Source organism: Botryllus schlosseri, chromosome 6, assembly GCF_051294905.1.
Source record: "Botryllus schlosseri isolate E-star chromosome 6, Bs_hap1, whole genome shotgun sequence".
Classification (NCBI taxonomy): Eukaryota; Metazoa; Chordata; class Ascidiacea; order Stolidobranchia; family Styelidae; genus Botryllus; species Botryllus schlosseri.
Window position 1 is genome coordinate 29,502,866 of NC_137241.1, and position 26,393 is coordinate 29,529,258.

The following is a 26,393-nucleotide window of genomic DNA, read 5'->3' on the forward strand; positions in this document are numbered from 1 at the left end:
CGTTTCTCTAGTAGCTGTGGATCTTTCGAGTCAAAAGCCATGTAGCAGTGCGACGACCACAGATATTTGAATTATATTCCCGTGTAACTGTAAATTCTCCATGTAACCTGCATATAGCGGTTTCGCGTTGGCCATTTCACTTCTGTGAATATCTAGTTTTTGGTCATTTTTTTCCATAAAATACTGTGATCAGTATGCCTCCTCGGAATTGGGTGTCAATGCCAGCTATTTGTTTCTAATGGTGACTGGATTGAAACCACAACACCGTTGTCGGTTATAGTTATAATGTGGCCTATGAACATACTCTACAACTGATGTCTTGAGGGATTATTTAATACAAGTATTTCTTACTAAAAACACCAACATTTTCCAGAAATGTGCTAGATAATAATACTCACATTTTTCAATCTACTCAAAATTGCTTCGCGGGCGAGATGAAATCGTCTGGCGGGCTGGATGGGGCCCGCGGGTCGTATGTTTGACACCTCTAGCCTAGGCCAAGGTGGGTGTATGATTCCATGGACCGCAAACAAAGCTATCACAGCTTACGTAGCCGTAGTAGTAGATTAAATAGCAATGTGTCTCTGTTTCTTAGACGGCTCAATGCTCAAGTTGCGCAGTGCTCACCTTTACTTACCCTTTTGTATGATTTAAATAGAACAACGATATAGTCTGTTTGTTTATATTCTCACGGATGTGTAGATGGGTGGTGTAGGCTATTGTACCATATAAATTTGTTTCAACCTCTCTCTGTATTTGGTTCTATATTTATCACGTGTTTTATTAGCAGTTCTACGTGTGCGTAAGCGATACAACGCCTTTTTGCATGTATATTTAACTTCATATTGGTTATTTGATTCAAGATAAATAGCAAATTAATCTGTCTGTCACACAGCTAGCAAAATGTACTGACTTTGAATCATCTCTCATACTTCGAAAATTCAATTTGAATCGATTTGTGACTTGACTTGACTCGACTCGAGTCAAAATGTGCAATGACTCGAAATGACTCAAAGGCAGTGACTTGATCCCAACACTGGTCTGGACTCAAATTATGCGCAGCTATCAGCTCTGAGCCATGCCTGGAGGTATTTGGTGCGCATCTATCAGCTCCGTCCGGAGGTATACCCTAAATTTCGTCATCAGCACAACACCGATAGGCGATAGCCAAGTGTGTGGTTCGAAATATAATGAAAAATTTACGATGGGCGCCACTATAATAAAGAATTAAAGAATTAATCACCGTAAATACTATTTCATTCATAATCCAAATTTTTCGACGGCAATAATTCCGCTGCCACTGGTTGAAATTGAACTAAATTTGGTGAACATCGTTTAGACAACCTAACACTTTCATGGGGTGAACAGAAAATATTCAAATTTTTTGTTATTTATTTTTATGTAATAAATATAATCTTTATTCTCCTGTAGCAATGCGGCTTCTGGTTGGAATCGCACCAAATTTGGTGTGTAGGCTTAAATTAGGTAACCTAACAATTTTATCAAGTAGCCATTACGATTTGAGAAAAAAAGTCATTTTTGAAGAGCCCTAACCTACAGTGTAGGTATAGTATATGGAGGCCTATCGTAACCCATACACGGGCACGTGCAGTGTACTATTTCGATACTAGGATTTCGCTGCGTATAGTAAGACGATATCAAAAAGTAGATTAGACAGGAGTTCACCAGTAATGAACATTGACAGTTTAACATAGGTATTTCTCATCCAGTTAGTTCATTACAACTATGTCTTAGAATGCGGCCGTAGCCTCTGCTCTAGTACCAAACCGACAGAAAAAAGGCTGCATACGTTACATCTGGGTTTGATTTCAACTTTTAAGGTCCACCGGTCCGCCACATATATTTTGAAATTTTGCCGGTCCGCGAGGTGAAAAAGGTTGAGAACCACTGGTCCAACGCACGTGTTCGCGAGCTCAGCATACTCTCTTCTCTGACGTCAATAGCCCATCTCAACTCAGAATATGCATAGTGTAGCTTTAGTCATTATGTAAAACGTGAGACTTTCGTCTCATCCAATCGCGGATATATTTCACGAAAATATGTTTGAATCAAGTTTTGTTGGCACGCACCCAGCTTACGCATGGAATGTGCAGCGGCTTCATCATCATCATCATTGGTTTATTAGCAATTTTATCAGTTCAATACACCACAAAAAATGCGATACAATGAAAAGACAGGAAGATGTCGAAGCGACAAGGAGTAGTCTATGGAATCTGACACCCACCTTGGCCTAGGCGATGTAAAGAGGAGGCATGCACACTGAATGAAAGTAAAGAAGATAGTATAGAAAAAGAAAGCGACAAGAAATAGGGCGGCATGTCATGGGAAGCGAGATCGATAGGTAAGTCGTGGTCCGGTAATCTTGAGGATGGACTGTATTTAGGCTCCTCATAGTATTTTGATAAAGTTACCAGGCGAGTAGGTCTCTGAGCTATATTCTATTCATGACATACCAATCAAAGTAACACACCCTTCTTCTGGTGCACCAGTATCGAAATATTGTCTTTGGAGTGTGCATTATATTAATTAGATACGTATAAGGCCCGTGTAGTGAATAATAGGCCTCCATATACTGTACCTGCAGTCGCACACGTCCGATATCAGATCAGTGAATATCTATGATAGGCAGAGCCGTCAGTAGGGAAAGCCTACGCTACATCCACGGAATCGCACAGGTGTTAGTCAATATTATAACAAATATGTATTTACAGCTGCATAATTATTCGTAAGCAGAGCTTTTAATACAAAGTAACGATTTTTTTTTGATCCCGTGTGGATGTCAGAATATCTGTTCACCGCCCGTACACTGAAAATCACGAAGATAGTCCTTGCATGCCGTGTAATGAATGAATCTGAATCCGGAAGTGCTCCTGAGCTGATAGCTGCGCACTATTTCAACCAGGACGTGCTCCGGAGCCGATAGCTGCGCACTATTTCAACTCAGACTTGCTCCGGATCTGATAGCTGCGCACTATTTCAACCCGGACGTGCTCCGGAGCCGATAGCTGCGCACTATTTCAACTCAGACTTGCTCGGGATCTGATAGCTGCGCACTATTTCAACTCAGACATGCTGCGGAGCTGATAGCTGCGCACTATTTCAACCCAGACATGCTCCGGAGCTGATAGCTGCGCACTATTTCAACCCAGACGTGCTCCGGAGCTGATAGCTGCGCACTATTTCCACCAGGACGTGCTCCAGATCTGATAGCTGCGCACTATTTCAACTCGGACGTGCTCCAGATCTGATAGCTGCGCACTATTTCAACCCAGACGTGCTCTGGAGCTGATAGCTGCGCACTAATTCAACCCAGACAAGCTCCAGCGCTGATAGCTGCGCCCTAAACGATACGTGACCTTTAAATGACCTGTATGTCTGCGATTTTTAGTGATAGCTGCGATAGCTGAGTATATCCACAGTAGTGATAGCTGCGCACTATTTCAACCCGGACGTGCTCCGGAGCTGATAGCTGCGCACTATTTCCACTCCGACTTGCTCCGGATGTGATAGCTGCGCACTATTTCAGCTCAGACTTGCTCCGGATCTGATAGCTGCGCACTATTTCAACCTGGACGTGCTCTGGAGCTGATAGCTGCGCACTATTTCAACTCAGACTTGCTCCGGATCTGATAGCTGCGCACTATTTCAACCCGGACGTGCTCCGGAGCTGATAGCTGCGCACTATTTCAACCCGGACGTGCTCCGGAGCTGATAGCTGCGCACTATTTCAACTCAGACTTGCTCCGGATCTGATAGCTGCGCACTATTTCAACCAGGACGTGCTCCGGAGCTGATAGCTGCGCACTATTTCAACCCGGGCATGCTCCGAATCTGATAGCTGCGCACTATTTCAACTCAGACGTGCTCCGGATCTGATAGCTGCGCACTAATTCAACCCAGACAAGCTCCAGCGCTGATAGCTGCGCCCTAAACGATACGTGACCTTTAAATGACCTCTCTGTCCGCGAAATTTGGTGATAGCTGCGATAGCTGTGATAGCTGAGTATATCCACACTGTGATAGCTGCGATAGCTGCGGGAGCTGCGATAGCTGCGATAGCTGAGTATATCCACGGGGCCTAAAACACGAGATGTATAACAACACGTGATGATTATTGGCAGTTTATATATAGTTTTATATACCGGTACCATACTGACTCTTCTTACTATAACACCTATTTTACCAACGATACCAGCTCAACAGCCTGATCCGTGATTGAAATAACAGAACACTATTCGCAAGTCTAGAACCATGGAAATTGTGAAGAAATTCAGTTTTCTATGCAAGAACGTTATGTTGAAATTCGTTCGCTTGGAAGGATACCGGACTCAAATTGAACGCATATTTTTACGAGTCGAGGACTCTCGGATTTGCCTGATTTTCCGCGTGATGTCCCTATTTTACATGGGATAGTCATATGAGAAATTCGCCAAAAACTAATTTTGGTCTCCGGAATATGACAGTGGACCAATGTTTATATATTATAGACTGGACCAAGCAGAATAGTTTGAAAACAGACTATTTCCTAAAAACTATCATTGCTAAAAACATACAGCTGGTTCCGTTCCGTACTGAGATTACAGAAAACCGATGATGCAGAAAACGTGCTCAAATTATTTTAATCCACGAATTTCCTATTTAGCGTCATTTATGCCAATGATGTCATTGTTTATGCCCATTTTCACTCGAATGTAGAGAGAGGGAGAGAGAGAGTCTTTATTTTCATCCAACCAAAATACATAACACACGGCAGTTTTCTAAGCTCTAAAAGCTTTAAAGTAGGACATCTTCTCAAAAAGGAGAACATTTAGGCGTTCTAAGAGAAAAATTTTAAAAACCTGAAAAAAGAGAACAAATCCTCCTAAATGAGGACGTACGGTAATCCAGATCCGGATCCGTATTTTATGCCCGACCGTCGGATCCGAATCACGAATCATGATAGGATTCCAGATTAGTTTATTTATGAAAGTGACTTTTCGTCTGTTCCCCAAACTTTTTATAATAGTCTTGAGGTCATCGAGTTTCCGTATTACAAAATAGCATCCTTAATCGCAACCCGCAATGCTGTGGCGCAGTATAATTAGAATATTATAGACGACGGAGCCAAATTACGTGCTTCACGATAGTCTTCATTATTTTCTTTTCCTTATAGATGCTTCATCAGCATTGGTTTATTAGCAATTGTATCAGTTCAATACACCACAAAAATGCGATACAATGAAAGATAGGAAGGTGTCGAAGCGACTTGAAGTAGTCTATGAAATCGGACACCCACCTTGGCCTAGGCGATGTAAAGAGGAGGCATGCACAGTGAATGTAAAGTAAAGAAGATAGTATAAAAAAGCAAGCGACAAAAATGGGGTGGCATGTCATGGAAGGCGAGATCGATAGGTCAGTCGCATTCTGATTGCCCAACAGAGCAACTACGGACGTTTCTTCGTCAACATGCCTAATTCAGCATCGCGATTTTCGAGAGTAGGGTTGGTGCAATTGAGTGCGCAGTAAGGACAGTAGCTTGCATCATAACATCAGTAGTGATGTTAACAATTAGGTAGATCAGTCTCACAATACCATCATGCAGATGCAGTCATGTTCCCAAATCACAAATAGGTCAGTCAAGTTCACAATAAAGTTGGTTTCTATCTTCACAATACGATCATGCAGTCATGGCATGGTCACAATCCGCATGTATGGAATCGGTGTCCTATGATTACAACATTTTATTATTTTTTATTAAGTTACTTGAACTTGAAGGATTGTCCCTGCTCACCTGTTGTATTAGGCAAAATGTACCGAGATTCCAAGGTGATGCAGTTTACGGTTGAATGTTAGTGTCATTAGGGTTGGGCTGAGGGTCCTTAGGGCAAGCTTAGGTTGTGGGCTAGGCCGCTAGCCGCGCTAGGGTTATTAAAGTTGGGTGGGGTTGGTGGTTACATTGAGCTTGAGCGATCTCTTCGCCCCTATTCGAAATTTCAAGCCGGTGATGTCATAGTTGATAAGATTGTTTTTTGTTCTACCATATTCTTTCCAATTCTGGGTTGCTGACGAGTGATGATTACACCTTACGAGTGTCAGCCGAAAACATTCTGTTTTTTTTTTCAATATGAATATCTTATGCAATTGTATATTGCAGTTCTGTACCTCCAAGAAGCTCTTCAAATAAGAAATTTTAATGTTGACATAAAAAAGTAAAATTTGAATTTTAGAAGTAGTAAAAAACTCAAAATATGAGTTTTCATATAAAAAAAAATGTATTTGAAGTTGTCAGCGTTAGAATTACACTTCATTGGTTCATAAATCAGCATGTCAGGGCAAAATTGTAGAAGTCGCAGGCGTATACATTCTTATGAAAATTTCTATTTATTAATTGGTTGTGTACTCTTTCCAATGCACATTCCAATGTTGTCACGACAAAAATCACAAGCTTCCTGCTACCATGTCTTTTCTATGTATTGTTTTGTGGATGCTTTATCAATAAGTAGGGCTGGGTATAAGAAGTCAAATATGTACCTTTTACGCGACCCTGAAGAATGTAATACCAGTTCAACATCAATTTCAAGATAATATCGTATGATTTTCACCACACCTCATGGCATTTTGTGAAAATGATGTGGGCTTATCATTACTTCACAGAGATGTCATTCTCAGCTACAAAGAAAAACATTAGGTAAATTAGGTCTCAATGTCTCAAATCGATCGTCTTGAAGACCAATTAGTCTTGCCCAATACTTTGTGTCTCAAAAGTAAGACCCATATTGATCGAAAATAGTAGTATTGATGTGGGGCCGTGGGGACATCCTTTTAAAGGTGTTGAGATATTACTGTGCTAATGAGTTTACAAAACATTCACTACATAACGTTATCAAGGTACATGCCACCTACCACTCAATCTGTAAAAGTCGGAACAATATATACTGCTGTCCAAGTCAGAGCATTTGTGGCGGGTCTGATATTTTCTTCTTGAAAATGAACCAAAAAAAACAACTGAAGTATCAAAAATTGTCTCAATATGCTAGTTGTGTCTTGTGTACTTATCTCTTGACAACTCTCCAGTCTTATTTTTAAGACCAGGGACCATAATGTTCCTTAATTAGCAAAATTTGTCTTGAAAACAAGACCAAAAAATTGACGCATAAAAAATCGTCTCAATAAGCACAATCTGTCTTAAGATGCGCTTGTTGGTCTTATTCTGTGGACCGAATAATCGTGACAATTCTATATAGTCTTGAAACGCTGAATCGGTCTCAATTTTAAGACCTCTCTTCATCATGACTGAAATTGCTGAAAATGAGATTAAATCATCCTAATGTCTTGAATTTGAGACCAAAGTTTCTCATTTTTTTGTGGTATGAACTTCTAAGCCTTCTGTTAATATTTCATCTTTATAGAAATTCTGACCAGGATTAGCATGCTTAATTTACATGCACATCTGTACAAAGCAGCCTATTTGAATTGATCCAAGTTTTTTTCAAAGATTTAGTCTGATTACTATTTGTAGACCTGCTATAGGCTGCCCGCTTAAGGGAGAGGTTAATACTGCTAAGTCACCTTTATCAGCTTGGAATACACAGGAAAAGTCTGTAAATGGTAAGATTTGATGGATATATGCTGGACGCTGGACCATATTCATGTAAAGCAGATGTGATAGCCACTACACTATGCAACCATCGACGGCCACGCCGTTAACACAGTTACAAACAATTCATAGGATCAAATAATGTTCATGATATGTCTAAAGTTGATTATAACTACCCACGATCATTGTTTACCTTAATTTGTTAAAAAATTTAAAGAATAAATATTATCTAAACTACTGCTGGTTCTTGTTGTGTTAACTCATAGATTTACAATCTGCGAAGGTGTTTATATGTGAATAATGATTGATTTATTGTCGTATGTTTTCCAGTAACCAGCTCATACTTTCGGAAATCTCAGGCCGTGAAATTTGCACCAGAGGAGGTGATGCATTTGAACGTAAAATTTTCCTTCGTGGGATTGTACTGGACAAGAACTGATAATGCGACAATTTTCTTTCAGAAAAAGACTTTAATATTGTGCGGCAACTGCGGAATTCAGTCAAGCACGAGAGATCGTTGCAGCTCTTGTGGCAAAGAATTCAGACCGAGAGATATCAGAAGAACCAAGGTAAAGCAATATTCTGTCACAATATTTAGTACTAATTAAAGATGTGTTATATGTACCTGCAGATTTAAATTTTGAAATCAAAATTCAGCTTCAAAATGATAATTGTGAATTCATATCAGACCTAATTTTTAGCATCAGTAACTTTGCTTCTACTGTTCGGAATTCGGTCAAATTTGCTATTTATTATACATCGTTTTCTTAAACAACTTAACAATTTCATGAATTTGTTACCGTATGCAACTATTGTCTTAGTAAAGTATTGTATTTTTCTCAAGGTTATCACGGATCAGATTATTCGAACCCAAAAAGAAATCACGAATAAACAAAATGGGTATGATGTGTTTCATCTGAATGTATGCATAATGATACTGTTGATTCATTGCGACTGTGAGTTAGTGATATCATACATCTTAGTACAGTAGTTTTTACGATTGTTGATATACAATAATATTCGGGTTCATTTCAACATCAATATAGCCTACTATTCAAGAGTATATTGAAGTTCTGTACCTCAAGAGGATCTTCAGATGCAGCTGTGTTATTCTTAAACATTGTTTAATTTGCCAGCATGTCTTCCAAGAGCTTCTATTCCCGTGTGCATGAGCAGACGAACAATAGCGATTTCACAAGATATATGAGAGACCTTCCAGTGAGTAAATGTGTTCATTTTTGAGCTGTCTCTTTTTTTGAGACGTAACGCCTGGGTGCCTTCGTATCAATTTTCCGATTCCATGCAATTCATATCAAATTCATTGACTCGAGACAAATCTGGCCAGAAACTGTCTTTCCTGTTTCAAGGAACTTAGTAGTAGGCATGGTCAAAGTAATCTTAGCTGGTACACCAAGTAGAAATAAAAGTAACGGCATAAATTTACACTCAGTTACAAGTAGAAGTGATTTCTAAGGAAATGAACACTATTTTAGGCCTAGGTTTGGCTATAAAACTGAAAGCTGTGAAGTAGAAGTAGTCCTACGTAATAGCCACTGTGGGAGGTGGTGAAAGTAGGCAAAACCTACTTGAGTTGCCACAGTAGAAGTATTTTTTTACTGTCCATCTCTGGTGAGAGTGAGACAAATTCGTTTCCACAAGCAGAGTTGTAAAATTAATTGAAAATGACTTGAGCCTGAGTCTCAACTCTTAGAATCAGCCCTTTGCACCCTGACTTGGAATTGACTCGGTGGTGAATTGAGAATGACTCGACTTCACTCGAGTCGAAACCATAAAAGTAAGATTGACTCGGTGGTAAAGTGAGAATGACTCAACTTGACTCGTGTCAAAACTATAAAAGTAAGATTGACTCGGTGGTAAAGTAAAATTGACTCAACTTGACTCGAGTAAAAACTATAATAGTAGATTGACTCGAACTTGACTCTGTGGTGAATTGAGAATGACTCGATTTCACTCGAGTCAAGACTATAATTAAGTAAGATTGACTCGAGTCGAAACCATAAAAGTAAGATTGACTCAGTGGTAAAGTGAAAATGACTCAACTTAACTCGGGTCAAAATTATTAAAGTAAGATTGACTCTATGGTGAATTGAGAATAACTCGATTTCACTCGAGTCAAGACTATAATTAAGTAAGATTGACTCGAGTCGAAACCATTAAAGTAAGATTGACTCGGTGGTAAAGTGAGAATGACTCAACTTGACTCGAGTCAAAACTATAATTTTTAAGATTGACTCGGACTTGACTCTGTGGTGAATTGAGAATGACTCAACTTGACTCGAGTCAAACCTATAAAAGTAAGATTGACTCGGACTTGACTCCGTGGTGAATTGAGAATGACTTGAGCCAAAACTGTATAAGTAAGGTCGACTTGTGAATCAGAACCTTGCGAGTTGGTTACAATTCTGGTTCAACTCCAAGAAAATGTGTGATTACGGTATAAATATACAATACAGGCTGGGAGCTTTCGGGGCAGGCCGATGTTGAAGAGAAGCGCCAGATCTAGTCAATCAGCGAGCCACGGTAACACTAATTTTCATTATTTTTTCACTGATCCAGGATGTACTGTGATTTTTTTTCCAGAATGCATAACAATATCAAGCGACAGTGAAGATGATGACTCATCTGGTATGAAGTTTTCAATCTTTGTCTTGGTGATTCTATTGAATTGAGTGTATAGGTAGACGATTAACATGTAGATATTGTGTACGAAACACTCCCGCTTCGATGGGTCTTTGTTTGTGTACAGCCGGGTTGTTCAAAAATAACTTTTTCTTCTAGATTCTGGGGATTCACTGATTGCATTGCTTAGAAACGTTGCACTCTAAAATTGGCTCGATTTCAACCGGCAGATGTGAATGCACAGGAGTTTTAAAATTTTGAATTTCTTTCAAATTATACTCTCAACCCCATGAAATTGTCACGTCGTCTGAAAGAAGGTTGCTTAACATTTTTTGCACGCTTCCAACCGGTAGAAACGAAGTGATTGCAGTTGAAAATTTTGGATTCGCAAAAATAAGCTGGACGGTGGGTAATCCCGGGATTATGAATGAAAAACTCATAGAACACGGCTTTTACGGGTTGGAATTGCGTCAAATTTGTTTTACATCGTTTTTATAGATGACTCGGCAATTTCATGTGCGGTTGACCGTAAAATTTGCATAATTTTTTAAATTTTTTTATAATAAATTCAAATTTTAAAGCTCCTGTGCATTCACATCTGCCAATTGGAATCGAGCAAAATTTGGGGTGTAGCGTTTTATTAGGCAACCTAACAATGTAATCAGTGAACCACTTGAAATTTTGGCATGATTAGAGTTTGGTACCTCCAAGAGTCTCCATGAAGTATATTCAATTCTCTTACATTGTCAGGCAGTCGGACAAAGTCTCAATCCAGCAGCCAAACGTCTCAAGACTCTAACGACATTATCAGGCGAGTTCTGCGATTGTCGCTCATTGCGTCCGTTCCTTCCCCATCACAGTAATTAAAAACAATTGTGTACAATTTGCAGTGACTCCGATACAGACGGGCCAGCAAAGAAGCAGAGGCTTGACTCGCCCGCCGGTAAGGATTGTTTTACAGCTGATTATTTGAGATTCTGCTTACAATTATAGCCGGATGATCAATTACACTGGTCAACACATATAAGTAGGCAGGCAGAGTAAGATTGGTTTTGGGGGTTCTGAAGGGCACCGATTCAGAATATGACCTTAGTTTTTGGAATTGGCTCTGATTTTGGAGATAACCCATGGGACTATTTTGACCAAAATCTCATATTATCGCTGTATGGGCTAAATATAAAAAACTGCCAAGTCCAAGTGATAAAGTTGAAATTTAATCTATTTGCTACTTTTACACAGGAGACCGTTTTAAATCCAAATACAGTAACATGTTATTTAGTGGTGTTACATTTGTCATAGTTTCATATACTTTCACGGATATCATGCAGGACATGTACCTAAATAAAATCCAATTTTATATATAAGTATATGCCTAAATACTCGATCTTCGCTTGTAAACAATTTAGTGCAGTCTCTTCGGAAGATTCCAGCAATAGTCTTCATCTTCATCTCATCTACCCTAATATCTTTCTTATGTTGTTTTGGTGTCTTGGGGGAACCTTCGGAAATATATCAACCTCAGGAAATATATCAAGATGACTGAACAGGAAGTGCACTTTAATGCCCATGTCTGCATCAAGTTTTCCATATGCAGATACCAATTTTCGGACCTACTGTTTGTAGTTGGGCGCTTTGTGATCTTCCAAAAAAGTTTGATTTACTACATCCTACAAGGAATTCCATGCAGTGAGATCCTTTCTTAAAGTGAAATTGGAATCTTTTCTCTGTATTCGAATCTGAGGTCCATCAAATATAATAGCTTTAAGCTTCTCGTTTGCTAGGGATACTAGGCATACCCACTTTGTTGGCTCAGCAGAAAATTATCCATTTACAAGTCAAAAGATACGAGAAACATATGAGTATTGTAGTTCAGCTTTAAACGGACAAATTTAATAGCTTTTTCATTTTGTTGCCCACTGTTATATATCAGTTCGCCGATAATACCGAGTCTATACGGTATCACAATAAATATCGACATTGGCCATTCGAGATAACATTGACAATTTTTGTGACATCACTGCGTGGTCGTAGCATGTCGGATAACTATAATCTGCGCCTGTTAGACTAGCTAGGATATTGATCTATTTCTTATACCTAGGGTGATTTTTTTTTGCCTAGAAAACGTAAGATTTTGATCTAAAAAATCAAAATTTTGACATTTTTTGACCTCTAAAATCTTAATTCTGTCAAAATTTTGCCATCATGTATGTAAATTAGGTGTTTTCACACAGAATGTTAGAATTGTACTACCTATTTTTATTTGTGGTCGGAACTTTCTGTCCTTACGAAGTAGTTTGGCCTGAAAAAACTTTTGGACTTAAAAACTGACCAATTTTTATATGAAAAAAAATATTTTATCGAAATCTGGACCTGTGACGAATATCAGTACCGGTAGTTCCATCACGCATTATGGTAGAAATATCGAATATTTGTTGCAGTACAACGAAAGATACTTTCCTACATTCTTAGGTAGACTAGAAAGCTCAGTTAGGATACTGCGGTACGTTAAGCATAACACCATGTCCACCTAATTGTTTCATTCACAATGACCAGACAATGGACCAACTACAATGATAGGCCTATAAAGTAGGCTGCAAGCTGTAAGAAGTAGAATGATAAGTTCACCGACAGCGCAAACATCTACAATACAAACTAAATGCAGGTTGCAAAAAAAAATTGATTTTATAAACAATTTTGACAATTTTTTGACCTAACACTACAATTTTGACAAAATTATGACATGTTTTGACATGTCAAAAAAATCGCCCTACTTACAAGTTACAGGCCTGCAGATGCAGCCTTTGTAGTACATTACATGTCCTGTAAATTTGTTCCAAGTAAATGCTGTGAAGTTGTGAAAATGATCCTCAAGCTAGATGCCGTATCCTTTGCATATCGGCCGAATATATCGGTGAAGGTTATCGGTACCGGCTCAAAAATCCGATATAGGTCGGGCTCTGCTTATAATCACTATTATGAAGAAACTCTATTCTCATTTATTTCAGAGCCCTCCCCCTACAAGACGCCCAGCAAAGCTTCTCTGGGGTCTTCATACAGCTTGAATTTAACGGCGGATTTGATACGTATTGGACAAATGAAGGTGGAGACGAAAACGCCTATAAGGGTGGGTTGAATAATATTATTAATAATTCATTAGTAATAATTTTAGAGCGCCAAATATAGCGATATATCATCCCTACGCTAGAGTGCTGTACACTAGGGCTGTTTGTTTTTTTTCTTCAAATTTTACTGGTTACTTGATAAAATTGTTAGGTTGCCAAAAAAAAATGCTGCACAGTGCACACCAGTTTTGGCTCATTTCAAAGCTGTAGAAGCATTAATGTAAGGGAAGATGAATTTGTTACATAAAAATGAAAAAAATTTCAAACATTACTGGCTACCCCATGAAATTGTTGGGTGGTTCAGAGGAGAAGTATGCTTTTGGATTTTGAAGAATTTAAGATGTCAATTATCCTTTCATTATTTGAAATCCTACCTTCTCTGACTGCAATAACTATGCTTATGATTGATGAGAGTGCTGCTTTTGCAGATATCAATTATTTTTTCGTGTATTATTTCGATTTATTTTCATTCAATAGTTCTAATGTAATTTCATTTATTTCAATCGTTAATTCGCTCAAATTCGTAGCAAATTTTGGGATCGAATAATTGTAACTTATTCATGTAGGCCTATTATTTTATTTGATCCATATCATTAATAGAAATAGAAGATTTCTTAGGCTATTCATGTATTAATTTGATTCAAGTGTATTTATTAATTTTGTTTTAATTTTAATTTCAATCATCAATCGGCTCGCATACGAGGCAGATTTTTGGATTGAGTATTTATACATGCATTACCCGAAAAAGTTTGGGTTAATTTCAATAGGAATATACTATTCAATTGTATTTTAAAATTATGTACCTCGAAAATCACTTGAATATATATTATTGATTTGAATATTTACAGATATCGAATAACGATATCGCCGGCTTCGTTTATTCGCCGCACTCCGACGGTCAGAAAGTGCTCAGTTTGAAATGGGTCAACGTGACGAAATGCGAGATATGTTTTGGCAAAGAACCATGCATCTATCTCCATTTCACGCCTGGCTCCTTGCCCGCTCTGCGTCATCAGTTCCAGCAGGTTAAAGGAAAATATCCATATTACGACCCGGATAGTGCTAATGGTGAGATCTTGCCGGTTCTGTGCATATTAGTGTTAATATACTTGATATAGGCCTACTATTTTGTATTACCCAGGTCACAATGTTCTAATTCACAAGTCAATTTTACTGGTAATAGTTTTGACTCGAGTCGAGTCAAAGTCATGTTATTCACTGTTCCTCACCAAGCTCGAGTCAGGTTCAACTCACTTTCTGTGAAAATCGAAGGCATCACATTCTAATATACTCGAGTCACACGCAATGACTCGAGGACAAGTCGTGCCTATACGCAAAGTGACCCAAGTCGTGCCGAATGAAAAGTGACTCGAGTCGAAGACAAATTGTGACTTGAGTCATCACAACCAGTGTTTCTCAACCTTTTTGTCTTCGCGGACGCCCTTGCTCGTTTTAGTTCAAAGTTAGCTTTATTATCATGCAACCGTTATCTGTCTTGCGCAAATATTAGCACCAAAATGACTTTTCTGAAAAATACCATCATGCTATTTATGTAGAAATCGGGAAGACTTTTATTTTTCAAAGGGAATTTTGTAGTTGAATGACTTGAAATACGCGGCCGTGTCTTGAGAATTCGCGTCATTGATTTGATACGAGTGCCGAAAATCCATTTCTACTACTACAAATTTGAGAAACATATTTTTAATGAACATGTAACGCCCAGCCTTGACTTTTGTATCTGGCAATTCGTTTTTAAGTTATTCTGGAAAAGCGGTTATGTATATCGCAGGAAAAGTGGATTCTTGCAAGCAAATTTTTTTTCAAAGCCCCAACCGAACATCACTAAATACAGCAATATGGTTGTATCAGTATAGGCTATTGGCAATTTGGCAATTAAAATGAGTTTGCCCAACAGAATATTTTATCTGAGACGGCCATTCTGTTTGTGTGAGTCCCGAAGTTTTAGCAGTTATGAAGCGAGTCTTGCTCGTGATTTCTCTAATTTAAAAAAATGCAAATTAGATCATTAACCATTTTGCCAACTAGTTTTATACCCCAACCTTGTTTTATTCAGGTGACGAGCGTTACTTCATGATATACATCAACGCCGAAGCGTTGTCAGCCAGCGCCCAATGTAACGAGAAGACATTGCGCCAAAAAATGGAATTGGTCAGGCGGAAATGGAAGAAGCCTTCGGTGAGTACGCAGTACGGCTAAGAACTCGAAAATTGAATTGCGAATCAGAAAGAAGTGCAACAAAAAACTAGTTCAGTCCATATCCAACCAATGCTCGTTCTCATGAATACGAGAACGGCAAATTTCTGTACCGGTACAGTGCACCGAGATTGGATCTTTTCGCACTGTACACTAGGGCTCTTCAAAATTGACTGTTTGTCTCAAATCGTACTGGCTACTTGATAAAATTGTTAAGTCACCTAATTTAAGCCTACACACCAAATTTGGTTCAATTCCAGCCAGTAGTCGCTTTGCTACAGGAGAAGAAAGTTCTTATTTATTATATAAAAATGAATAATGAAAAATTTGAAAATTTTCTGTTCACCCCATGAAATTGTTAGGCTGTCCATAGAAACGATCCTCACCAAATTTGGTTCAATTCCAACCAGTGGAAGCTGAGTTATTACCGTCGAAAAATTTTGATTTGAATAAAATAGTATTTACGGTGAGCACAACTATAATAAATGAACAAAGAATCGGTCACCGTAAAAACTATTTTATTCAAATCAAAATTTTTCGAAGGCAATAACTCCGCTTCCACTGGTTGGAATTGAACCAAATTTGGTGAGCGTCGTTTCTATAGACAGCCTAATACAGTGGTTCCCCACGTGGGCGATATCGCCCCCCAGGGGGCGATTTGGCGGTCTAGCGGGGCAAAAATAACGAAGAGGCGATAGGGTGGCGAAAACGGACGAAGGGGGCGATGGCGCGTTAAAACGGCTATATTGGAGTCAGGACCGTAACTGCCGCACCCCTAACCCCTTATTGGGGGCCGAAATCGCAGGGGGCCTAAAATTATTTCGTGAATTAACATAAATTATAGAGTATTTTATTAGAAATTCATTTAGCTTTTTAGCGATTTAATATTGTCATATATCTTGATTTGGGGGTACCCTTCCCCCAACCAAAATACGCATGATTTATGGAAATGGAGACTTCAGCATCGGCCATTACTGCGCCACGATGCACCAATACATATGAAGTTATAGGCCATGTGACATGCAACTCCGAGAAGTGTGCCAGAACGATCAGCATCGAGAATACCTTGGTCGAAAAGGAATGCCCTTGTGCTGACCGAAAACTTCGATATATACATATGTTTAATTGTCCTTATGCGCCTCAATGGCTGGCGTCGAATGTTCCTGTCCTGGCGATCTGAACCCGATGAGACAAATGCCACCTCGCAGGGAAAAATTATATGCGACTTAAGAAATACCCATTTGAAACAATATTCGTCTTTTAGTTTGGTACGTTTTGGCGATATCCTTATCATAGCAGATATAGGAGGTCACGAAATTGTTAGCTTCATGTAACGAATGTCAATATAACAAAGGGTCCACCCGAAGATGTTTAATTATTATGTAGGGTTTCCTACCTTTTCCAACACACCACACTCAGCTCTACCGATCAATCTGATTACGTGAGCAGAGAGAGGATAAAAATCGATAGCAATATATATGCAATTCCCGACCATATTGACTGATTCAAGCATGAATTATATAAATTTGTCGCGTTTCGCGAATTTAGGTGAAGTACGGTGACTCACCAAACAGTACATGAAATAGGGTATGGCTGATATGTAACGACAAAAAGCCCACTGGTTGAGGGGGGCTGGGGTTTGGTTTATCACCCGTTCGGGGCCCAAGACCAACGTTTTTTTTGGGGGGGGGGCTGACGAAGTGCTGTTACGGTCCTGATAGGAGTCAAGTCGGAGAGATGACCTTTTTTTAGTCAACTCGCGAACATTTGACTGTAGAAGTGTAATTTCGAGGACGAGCCGAAAAGTTGACCTTTTTTTATTAGTCAACTCGCCGATGATACCAGATTGTATGAAGGAAGGAAGGAAGGACGTAGTTTATTTTTGCCCTTGATGTTTTTGCGGCATATACACCGACTCATGATACACATACACACGATCTGCGCATATGCATACCATGACTGCATGATGTGCATATGCCGCCGGACAAGGAAGTGCAGATATAGCCTTTACGGCTTTCTAAGTCATGCACCACCCCTCCATGCTATCCCAGTAATGCATGAGCGCCAAGCAGGGAAGTCATGGATACCAGTGTCACTAATCAGGTCTTTGGTCTGACCCGGCCGGGAATCGAACCCACGACCTACCGATCAAGAAGCCGGACGCTTAACCATTACGCTATCTTGTCGGTGTATGCCCATTTTTTGGTTCCCAAAATTGGGGGGCGATGATCGGCGTGGAGCTTCAAAAGGGGGCGATGAGACGAAAAAGGTTGGGAACCACTGGCCTAACACTTTCATGGGATGAACAGAAAATTTTCAAATTTTTTATTGTTCATTTTTATATAATAAATAGAAACTTTCTTCTCCTGTAGCAAAGCGGTTACTGGCTGGAATTGAACCAAATTTTGTGTGTAGGCTTAAATTAGGTAACCTAACAATTTTATCAAGTAGCCAGTACGATTTGAGAAAAAAAGTCATTTTTGAAGAGCCCTAGTGTACAGTTCTCCCGAAGGATTTTCAGGAAAGCCAGAAATTAGATTAAAATTATAGTGCAGAAGCATTATCCAAATTAGATTAAAATTACATCACTGTCATTTCGCTCAAATTGCTCTAATTAGACTACTTAAATTATCAGGCCCAAGTATGTGTACCGTGTTGCGATTAATTTGCCAGTTCATCTGCATGCATGGTCTGTGCCGAAATACTTAACGACGCCTTTACGTTCAGGATTTCTTCCAAATATTGAGTTCCGAAGACTCCGATGTGCGACAAAATCTCTTTGCGGCTTGCGAGCTAGAGAGGGAGGAAAAGTGTGACCTGGTGAGTTGTTGAATGTTATAGCGAAACCAGGGAAGATTTTTTATTGCAATGAACGGTTTCCATGAGGTAGAAGTAAAAAAGTTGGTATTGGATGCACAGTAGGGTTGTTCAAAAATGACTTTTTTTTCGGATACCACGGATTCACTGATTACATTCTTAGGCGGCCTGAGAAGACGCTGCACACCAAATTTGGCTCAACTCCAACCAAAAGAAGCCGACGCGCAGCCAGTTAAAATTTTAGAATTTATTATAAAAAATTAATAAATATATTGATATTGAAATGAGCCCGAATATTTTCGGCTGACACTTGTCAGGCGTAATCGTCAGCAACTAGTTGAGAATTCAAAAGAACATCGTATATCAACAATCGTATCACAAAATATGACGTCACCAGCATGAAATGTCGAATATGAGAGCGTTTAATGTGCCATTTTCAGATGGTACACGAACTTTTTTTGTTGACACAGCCTTGGTTGGTGTATTTCGATAAAAGTAGACTCCCAAGGCACACAAATGAAAGTGTGAACGAACCTTTCCGAGATGCGAAATCTGTCGTCTCGATAATTTTTCGCACAGGCGCGATTATCCAACAAGTGCTTGCCAATTGGAGAATTTATGGCATTCGATTGTTTTGCAACTTTTACTGTAAATCCCGTGGAATTGTCAAGTTGTCTCAAAACAGTTGCTTAACAATATTTATGAAGAACTCAAATAACTTCGCTTCTATGGGTTGGAATTGAGACAAATTTTTTCGGCAACCTAGCAATGTAATTATCAAATACATGGAACCTGGAAAAAGTTGATTTTGAACAACCCTAACGCAGTCAATGGGTCGAACATAACTTTTTTTTTTCGAATTTTGCTAGCTTCGAAATACAGCTTCGAAATCAGTTTGGCTCAATTCCAACCTGTAGAAGTGAAGCTGTGTTTTTGTAAATGTGTGTGACAACATGCGTCTTGTGGGAAAGCCAGAAGAAAAAAACTATAGAATTTCGACAATTATTTAAAAAAAAATCTTAATCACCCGTACGTAACTAAGTAAGTAAATGTAGGAGGGGTTAAATAATGATCGTTATGACAATTTCACCCATATGCGTGATGGGATCATATCACAAAACTACATCCTACTTCTAAATCAGTTGTTCCCAACGTGGGCGATTTGGCGGTCTAGGGGGCGAAAATAACGAAGAAGGCCCCCTTTTTTTAGTCAAGTCGCCGGTGATTACCGGTGCAGTTTGTACGTCCATTTTTTGGTTCCCAACATTTTGGGGCGATGAACGATGAGTCGAAAAAGGTTGGTAACCACTGTCTTGAATGGTATTGGTCAAAAATCATAATGAGCTGGTTCAGTAAAACTGACTCGAGTACTCCATAAGAGTAGAAGTACTTTGATGCCGACCAACTCTCCAAATAATTGGGAAGGAATAAAAAATTGATGATATTTTGAAGTAAAACTTCACGGCATTACTTGACGTCGGCCTCGTGCCGTTATTATATAGACTGAGATGTATCAAACTGAAATTTCAGGAGCCACAACAACAACCTGCCATTGCCACGCGGTCTTCCGTCCAGTCAACGCCAATCTCCAATGCCGACGACCTGACAGGCTTTGATGGGCCCCGAAAAGAGTGAGATATATATCTATTCGTTTTGATCTCGGTTTCGTTCGATTTTCTTATTTCTTTTATTGCTCTTGACAGGCTCTTTATTTATCCTCCTCCTCCCGTGAAAGGCGGGATCACTGTGACTAACGAGGATGAATTTTGCCTCAACGAGGGAGAGTTTCTGAACGACGTTATTATTGAGTTCTATCTCAAGTAGGTGTTTTTTTTTGTGTCTCAACTCCAGATTTGTGCAAACTTCTAGAAACAACAGTAAATGCTAAACTAAAACTACCAAATTTTCTGAACTCAAAACTAGAGCTAAAACTAACCTTTAAGAATTCGCAACTAACCAAGTGAAACACAACTAACTTCACACGACCCCTAAAACCTACCCGCTGGCTGCAGCACTATTTGTAGTGATAACTCTGAGCTAGCAATGACTGCAAGTAGAACTAGATATGCCGTAATTTTCTGAACATAGTGTTCCTGTATAATACGCACCCTTTAAATGGCATGCAAATTCTGGAAAAAAGCCTGTACCCATGCATAGTACGCACCCTGCATTCGCACTTCGCAATACATTAATTGTTATGTTATAGTAATCGATGTCATTCTGTTTTGCGATGTCACTGTTGAACAATCATGACTAGAGCCCGACCGATTATCGGCTCGCCGATAATATCGAGTCGATATCACGCTTGGAGAGAAATATCGGTATCGGCCATTGAAGGTAAAAAAATATTGGCCATTTTTGTGACGTCACAACGTGGTGGCAGGGAGTCAAGAGAAGTCGGTGAAAGACGTGAGGACGGTCAATTATAAAAATAAATGGCCAAGCTGCATATAGTGCATACTGCATACAGGGCAGTAGGCGTGTCTATCTGAATATTATACATAACTAACCACCGTTATGCCCCACTGACTTCGTGGGAATCCCCCTGCAGTAATCGATCAACTATAGATAACTAAGGTAAACCGGTTTACCTTAGTTATCTATAGATCAACTAAGACAGAGCAGCTGGATGGATAGTTGTCTGCAGAAGATTTCAATCGGTAAGAGAAATGAGAACTTCAATCATGCTGGACGGGCCCTCGTAATGATAGAGAAAAGCGTCAAGTCGAAACATTTCCCGGTTCGGTACCAACAGAGCTAATTATACCAGTAATGTATGGAGTCGTCTGACTGAGGCCTGCGGCTGCGGGGCCACCATGATAGGAAATATGCGAGCATAGAGGGCAAGAAAATCAAGCAAACGTGGAATAAGCCAGTAATTGATACGAAAATTTTTGATTCCATGATGACATTGGCCAATTCTGACAAAAGAGTGTAAAATATTGATGAATTGATTGTTGAAATGCTAGTCAAAGGCCCATGGGGGATGGGTGGAGCAGTTGCAGACGTGGACAATTTGAGTTGTTTTGCACATTCTCATCAGCTATTTGTTAATGATGTGCCGAAGGCTTCAGGTGCATTGTCAGAAGAATATCAATATCAATATTTGGTTAAACCATTGAAGGAAAGATCCCCTGCAAGGGAGCGGTGGAACCGAAATGAAGAAAGATTTCCTGCTGTGCCACTAACTATGCTACCAAGTGAAAGACTGCTCACTGTGTTTAGTACTATATTCATCATCTATGGAAGACCACAGAAGTTCACTCCTTGGAGAAACGGCCGAGAAATTGTGCTTCGTGAACTGTAATCTGCAACTGCTGGATTGGTGCTTTTGATACATTTTTATAGTTCCTTGACCATTTATTTCATGTTCAAGCATATCAATGGCTGTAAAGTTGTTGAAAGAAATGCTCTGAGGTGTTAAATATGGGCCTTGAGCTAGATTCCATATCTTTTGAATATCGGCTGAATATATCGGTGTTATCGGTGGAGGTACTGGATATCGGTCTTATCGGTATCGGCTCAGAAATCCAATATCGGTCGGGCTCTAATCATGACATAATAGTCGCTAATCATTATACACTTAACAGCATTGTCTCCAAACGACAGTAGATAGCGGTCTAAGCCTGTGAGACCCGCGACGCGATAGTTCAGGCCGTCGACATCTTGCGCACGAGGCCTATTACAGATGCGATTGCTGAGGCAAACTATTATGTCTTGTGACCCAGGCCTGTTGGAGATGCGACTCTAGTGTTTAGGCCAGCGATCAAATCTTGCGCACATGGCGTGTTTTATATGCGGTTGTTCAGGCCCGACGTTGACGCGATAAATTAGCGAGCGTTGCCGCATGCGTGTGCAGCGATCAATGACCTCATTTCTCAGGTTATTTTCCTCAGAATGTTTCAACTAGGTATTGTATCCTGTAGCGAACAATGTCTCTAAATCCAAGAGGCACTCTACCAATTTTGAGTGCGAGAGCCCTCTGTACATTGAAGATGATTTGAAGCTATTTGGCCAAAATGATTAAATAAAATACACGTGTATTTGAGAACTACAAAATGAAGTCAAGCGCGAAAGTTTTCCAGCGGGAAAGTCTCAACTCGAAAAGACCGCCCAAATTTCGACCCCTTGCCCATTGTTTTTTTCGTACAATCCCTAACATATGGGAGCACCAGACCAAGGAAATTTTTGAAAAGGGGCAATTGAGGAAAAAAGGTAAAGTAACCCTGAGCTAAAGCTTTGTGGTTAATGACTGCTGTAGTAAGTTGCTTATGGTTCGTGGGGCTCGGGGTTTCATGACTCCTATATCGAGCATCTTGTCTATGTCTTGCTTATCTTGTTATCGCACATCACCCAATTGCATCTTTGTATGTATGTTATTGATTTGAGAGATGTAACTTGTGTTGCAGGTATATTTATAACAAAAAGTTGTCGAAAAGGGATCAGGAACGATGTCATATGTTCAGTTGTTTTTTCTACGAGAGATTGATGCAACGTTGCGGGGATCGTTCGGAACAAGCAAAGTAAGAATGACTGATTCAGTGGCTCTCTGTAATTCTGTTTCCTTCGTGATGAATTGTATGTGCCACCCCTACACTTTTAAACTATGTATTGCTTAATTTTCAGACCTTCTAAAAATAGACTGTTTTTTTTTCCGGTTTTTGGGGATTCGCTGATTAAATTGATAAACTGCCTAAAAATGCTGTAGTTGCTAGTTTTGTAAAGAGAGTAGTTATAGTTCCAGTTTTGAAAAGTGATGCTTGATAATTTTTTGCTCGCTTTCAACTGGTAGAGGCGAAGTTATTGAGGTTGAAAGTTTCGGATTCGCAAAAATGCCTTAACAGTTGGTTATCCCAGAATTATGAAGTCAAATAACTTAGCTTATACAAGTTGGAAGCAAGCAAACAATTATTAAGCATCGTTATTTTCGACACCTTAGCAATCTTATGGGGTTAACAGCAAAATTTGAACATTTTTCAATTTTTTTTTATGATTAATTCAAAATTTAACACTTGTGCGTTCACATCCACCAATTGGAATCGAGCCAAATTTGGTATGCAGCTTTTTTAGGCAACCTAACAATTTAACAAGGGAATCCCCGGCAAAAATGTGATATTTGAACAGCCCTCTACTGCGCACTCGTGTCGCATACATGACCTCCATGACCACCCATTCTCTGATTTCAACTCGAAACATTTGCAGCCCTGCCCAACGTCGTCACAATCGAGTGAAAAAATGGACGCGGAACGTGGACCTGTTTTCCAAGGACTTTATCTTCATCCCCATCAACGAATCGTCGCACTGGTACCTGGCCGTCATCTGTTTTCCTGGACTACAGGGAGAAACGAGAGAGCTTTTGGAAACCGCGTCGCTTACAGAAGACCGCAAAGGTTAGCTTGTGAATTACTAGTACTAGCGGTGGGCTTCGAGTCTTCCAGTATCACTGTTTATAGCTTTAAAACAGAATGAATGATGTGGAATTCGAGTGCTCAAATCATCACGCCCAGCCTTAGTGATTAGAATGGTGATTTTTATTACATTAAAAAACCAAGATTTTGACGTAAAAATCAAAAGTTTGACATTTTTTTACTCTAAAAACTTAATTTTGACAAAATTTTGCCTGCATGTATGTAAATTGTGTGTTTTCGCACATAATGTTAGAAAGGTACCACTTATCTTCTTCTGGTTGGAACTGTCTGTCCTTGCAAAGTAGTTGAACCTGCAAAAACTTTTTTGACTTGAAAACTGACAATTTGTTACATGAAAAAACTTTATTTCAACGAAATCTGGACCTACGAAGAATTCACGCATTATGGTAGAAATATGTCAAATTTGTTGTAGTACAACAAAAGACACTTTTCAACATTCTCGGGTAGAAAGTGTCTGTCCTTACTAAGTAGCTTGCCAAGAATGGAGAAAGAACGTTTATCAGCAGCAGTTGTTGGCTGGCAACACTCAAGTTGTGCGTACACCGCTGGTGACACACCGTGTTGCTTCATTCTGACGATGTTGTCTACATCACAATTCTTCATGCGCTTCTTGATATGAGAACCAATTCCCACGAAGTCTTGCTTCAGTTGGGATATTGCGGTACGTTAAGCATAACACCATGTCGACCTATTTGTTTCATTTGACCGTATATGATTGACAATGAGCAGGCAATTGGCCGTCTACAACGGTAGGTCTGTAAAATAGATTACAAGCTGTAAAATGTCAAAGGACAAGTTCACCGACAATGCAAACAGTTACGATACAAACGAAATGCAGGATGCAAAAAAATGTCGACTTTGTAAACAATTATGACAAAACGCTAGAATTTTGAGAAAACTTTGACCTATTTTGCCATGTCAAAAAAAATCGCTCTGGTGATAAGCGATAACGATACGTTGAAATTTGGTGCATTCACACTTGATAGGATATCGGCAATGATAGCATAAGTATTGGTATCGTTTTTACCTTGAACTCAATTTTGTTCCAATTTATATTTTTTGATTTCAATGATTCAATTTTTAATTTTGTTGAGTAAACCCATGACAATGTTCAGACATAAAGCCTCGGACGCTGGTCAAAGTCAACCTGCCAAACTTCAAGATCAAGAAAAAACCTAACGTCAATCCAAAGGAAACTGACCGCTCGCCAAATCAAGAGGACAACACTTCAATACCCACTTGTGACGTCATGGAGGCGGACGATTCAAGACAATTGGAGTCAAAAGACAATGCTAGCGATAATTCATCTTCAAACGAAGAAAAGTCTGAAAAATCAGTCGTCCAAATCACAAAATTTGTTAATTTAGGTCCTGAAACCGATTCTGAATCAAAATCTGAAAAACGTAAAATGGAGCTGTATGTTTCTCCGAAATCAGGAAATTTCAGATTAACCGAAGGTTTGAAGGAAAATTACCGCATCAGCCCGACCAGGTCTCTGATTGTAGGGGTCAGAAAGATTTCGTGGTCGAGTCCCGCCACGGTCACCGATAAGGGTGCTCGAGCAAATGCGTCAAAATTTTGTGTCGGCGATAATTCTACAGTGGAAATAATTGTAAACGACTGTGTTCGCATGTTGGCTGATTCTGAATGCTCGGAAAGAGTAAATCCAGATGAGAAATCTGAATGCTCAGAAAACATAAATTTGGGTGAAAAATCTGAATTCTCGATAAATTTTAATTCGTGCGAAAAAATTGATTCGTATGAAAAATCTGAAGACTCGGAAAAAACCAATCCGTGCGAAAAATTACAGCCTCAAGTCCGCGAGTCAACAGCATCCGACTCTAAAACGAATTGTACAGATAACGACGTCGTAGGAAAACTACAAATTGCGTTAAATCACCCCAACGTTACTGTGCGACCCAAAAACCTACCTCATAAAGTCAATGAACAAAATTTAACTGAAACTGATGCAGAACCGATTAAGGATACTTCGTCAGGAGAAGATAATGATGGTATATCGACTGAAAAAGACTGCGTATCCGAGATATCTGATGTACAAAAGTCACAGAATCTTGAACAAGATATATCATGTAAACCTCCCCTAACAAACAGCGTATCTGAAATATCTGACATTGTACAATCACCAACTCGCAAAGATAATATTACTACACAATCAGAGGAATCATCTACTGCACAGACCGTTGCAGATTCGTTTCCATTGGAAATCTGTGAAGAGAATAGGGTTGAAAATACACACGGTGATACTCCTGTGCAGCGCGATGGCTTGGCTGTGATCAGAGAAAATTATGGACAGTGTGGCTCTGCTGATATGTCATCTACTATCTCGGAGAGCGATGATGTTATTCCGAAATCCGCGGGGGAGAATGTTCTGGTCACTCGTGATAACGTGAACAAAATAGGTATGTATTATGTGACCATGGTAATGCGAAATTGGCTACTTGCTGATCTGATTCTGACTCTAGTATTAGGGTGTGAGTATCACTCATTATGAAGTTATAACAGTATGATGATGCTGAAAATTCAAATATGTACCTTTTATACGACTACAAACAA

General features: G+C 39.4%; 3 protein-coding genes across 4 annotated transcripts in view; 1 reads left to right on the forward strand and 2 right to left on the reverse strand.

Annotated features, from left to right (window-relative positions):
- The window catches only part of LOC145440646 (proline-, glutamic acid- and leucine-rich protein 1-like), a 225,957-nt gene that overhangs the window by 72,962 nt on the left and 126,602 nt on the right, over positions 1 to 26,393 (reverse strand). The window lies entirely within an intron of this gene.
- LOC145440655 (uncharacterized) overlaps positions 68 to 26,393 on the reverse strand; it is a 66,423-nt gene continuing 40,097 nt past the window's right edge. The window contains exon 5 of the transcript XR_013915591.1: positions 68 to 1,036. The gene's annotated coding sequence lies outside the window, so the exon portion shown is untranslated. The remainder of the gene's footprint in view (positions 1,037 to 26,393) is intronic.
- Positions 11,121 to 26,393, forward strand: part of LOC145440637 (sentrin-specific protease 6-like) — a 34,760-nt gene continuing 19,487 nt past the window's right edge. For both annotated transcript variants that reach the window (XM_080318332.1, XM_080318331.1), the window contains exons 1-10: positions 11,121 to 11,180; positions 13,243 to 13,361; positions 14,208 to 14,427; positions 15,434 to 15,555; positions 18,301 to 18,393; positions 19,921 to 20,021; positions 20,094 to 20,210; positions 22,800 to 22,913; positions 23,593 to 23,780; positions 24,935 to 26,239. In XM_080318332.1, coding sequence (XP_080174458.1) covers positions 13,332 to 13,361; positions 14,208 to 14,427; positions 15,434 to 15,555; positions 18,301 to 18,393; positions 19,921 to 20,021; positions 20,094 to 20,210; positions 22,800 to 22,913; positions 23,593 to 23,780; positions 24,935 to 26,239 — 2,290 coding nt within the window. In that variant the 5' untranslated portion in view covers positions 11,121 to 11,180; positions 13,243 to 13,331. The remainder of the gene's footprint in view (positions 11,181 to 13,242; positions 13,362 to 14,207; positions 14,428 to 15,433; positions 15,556 to 18,300; positions 18,394 to 19,920; positions 20,022 to 20,093; positions 20,211 to 22,799; positions 22,914 to 23,592; positions 23,781 to 24,934; positions 26,240 to 26,393) is intronic.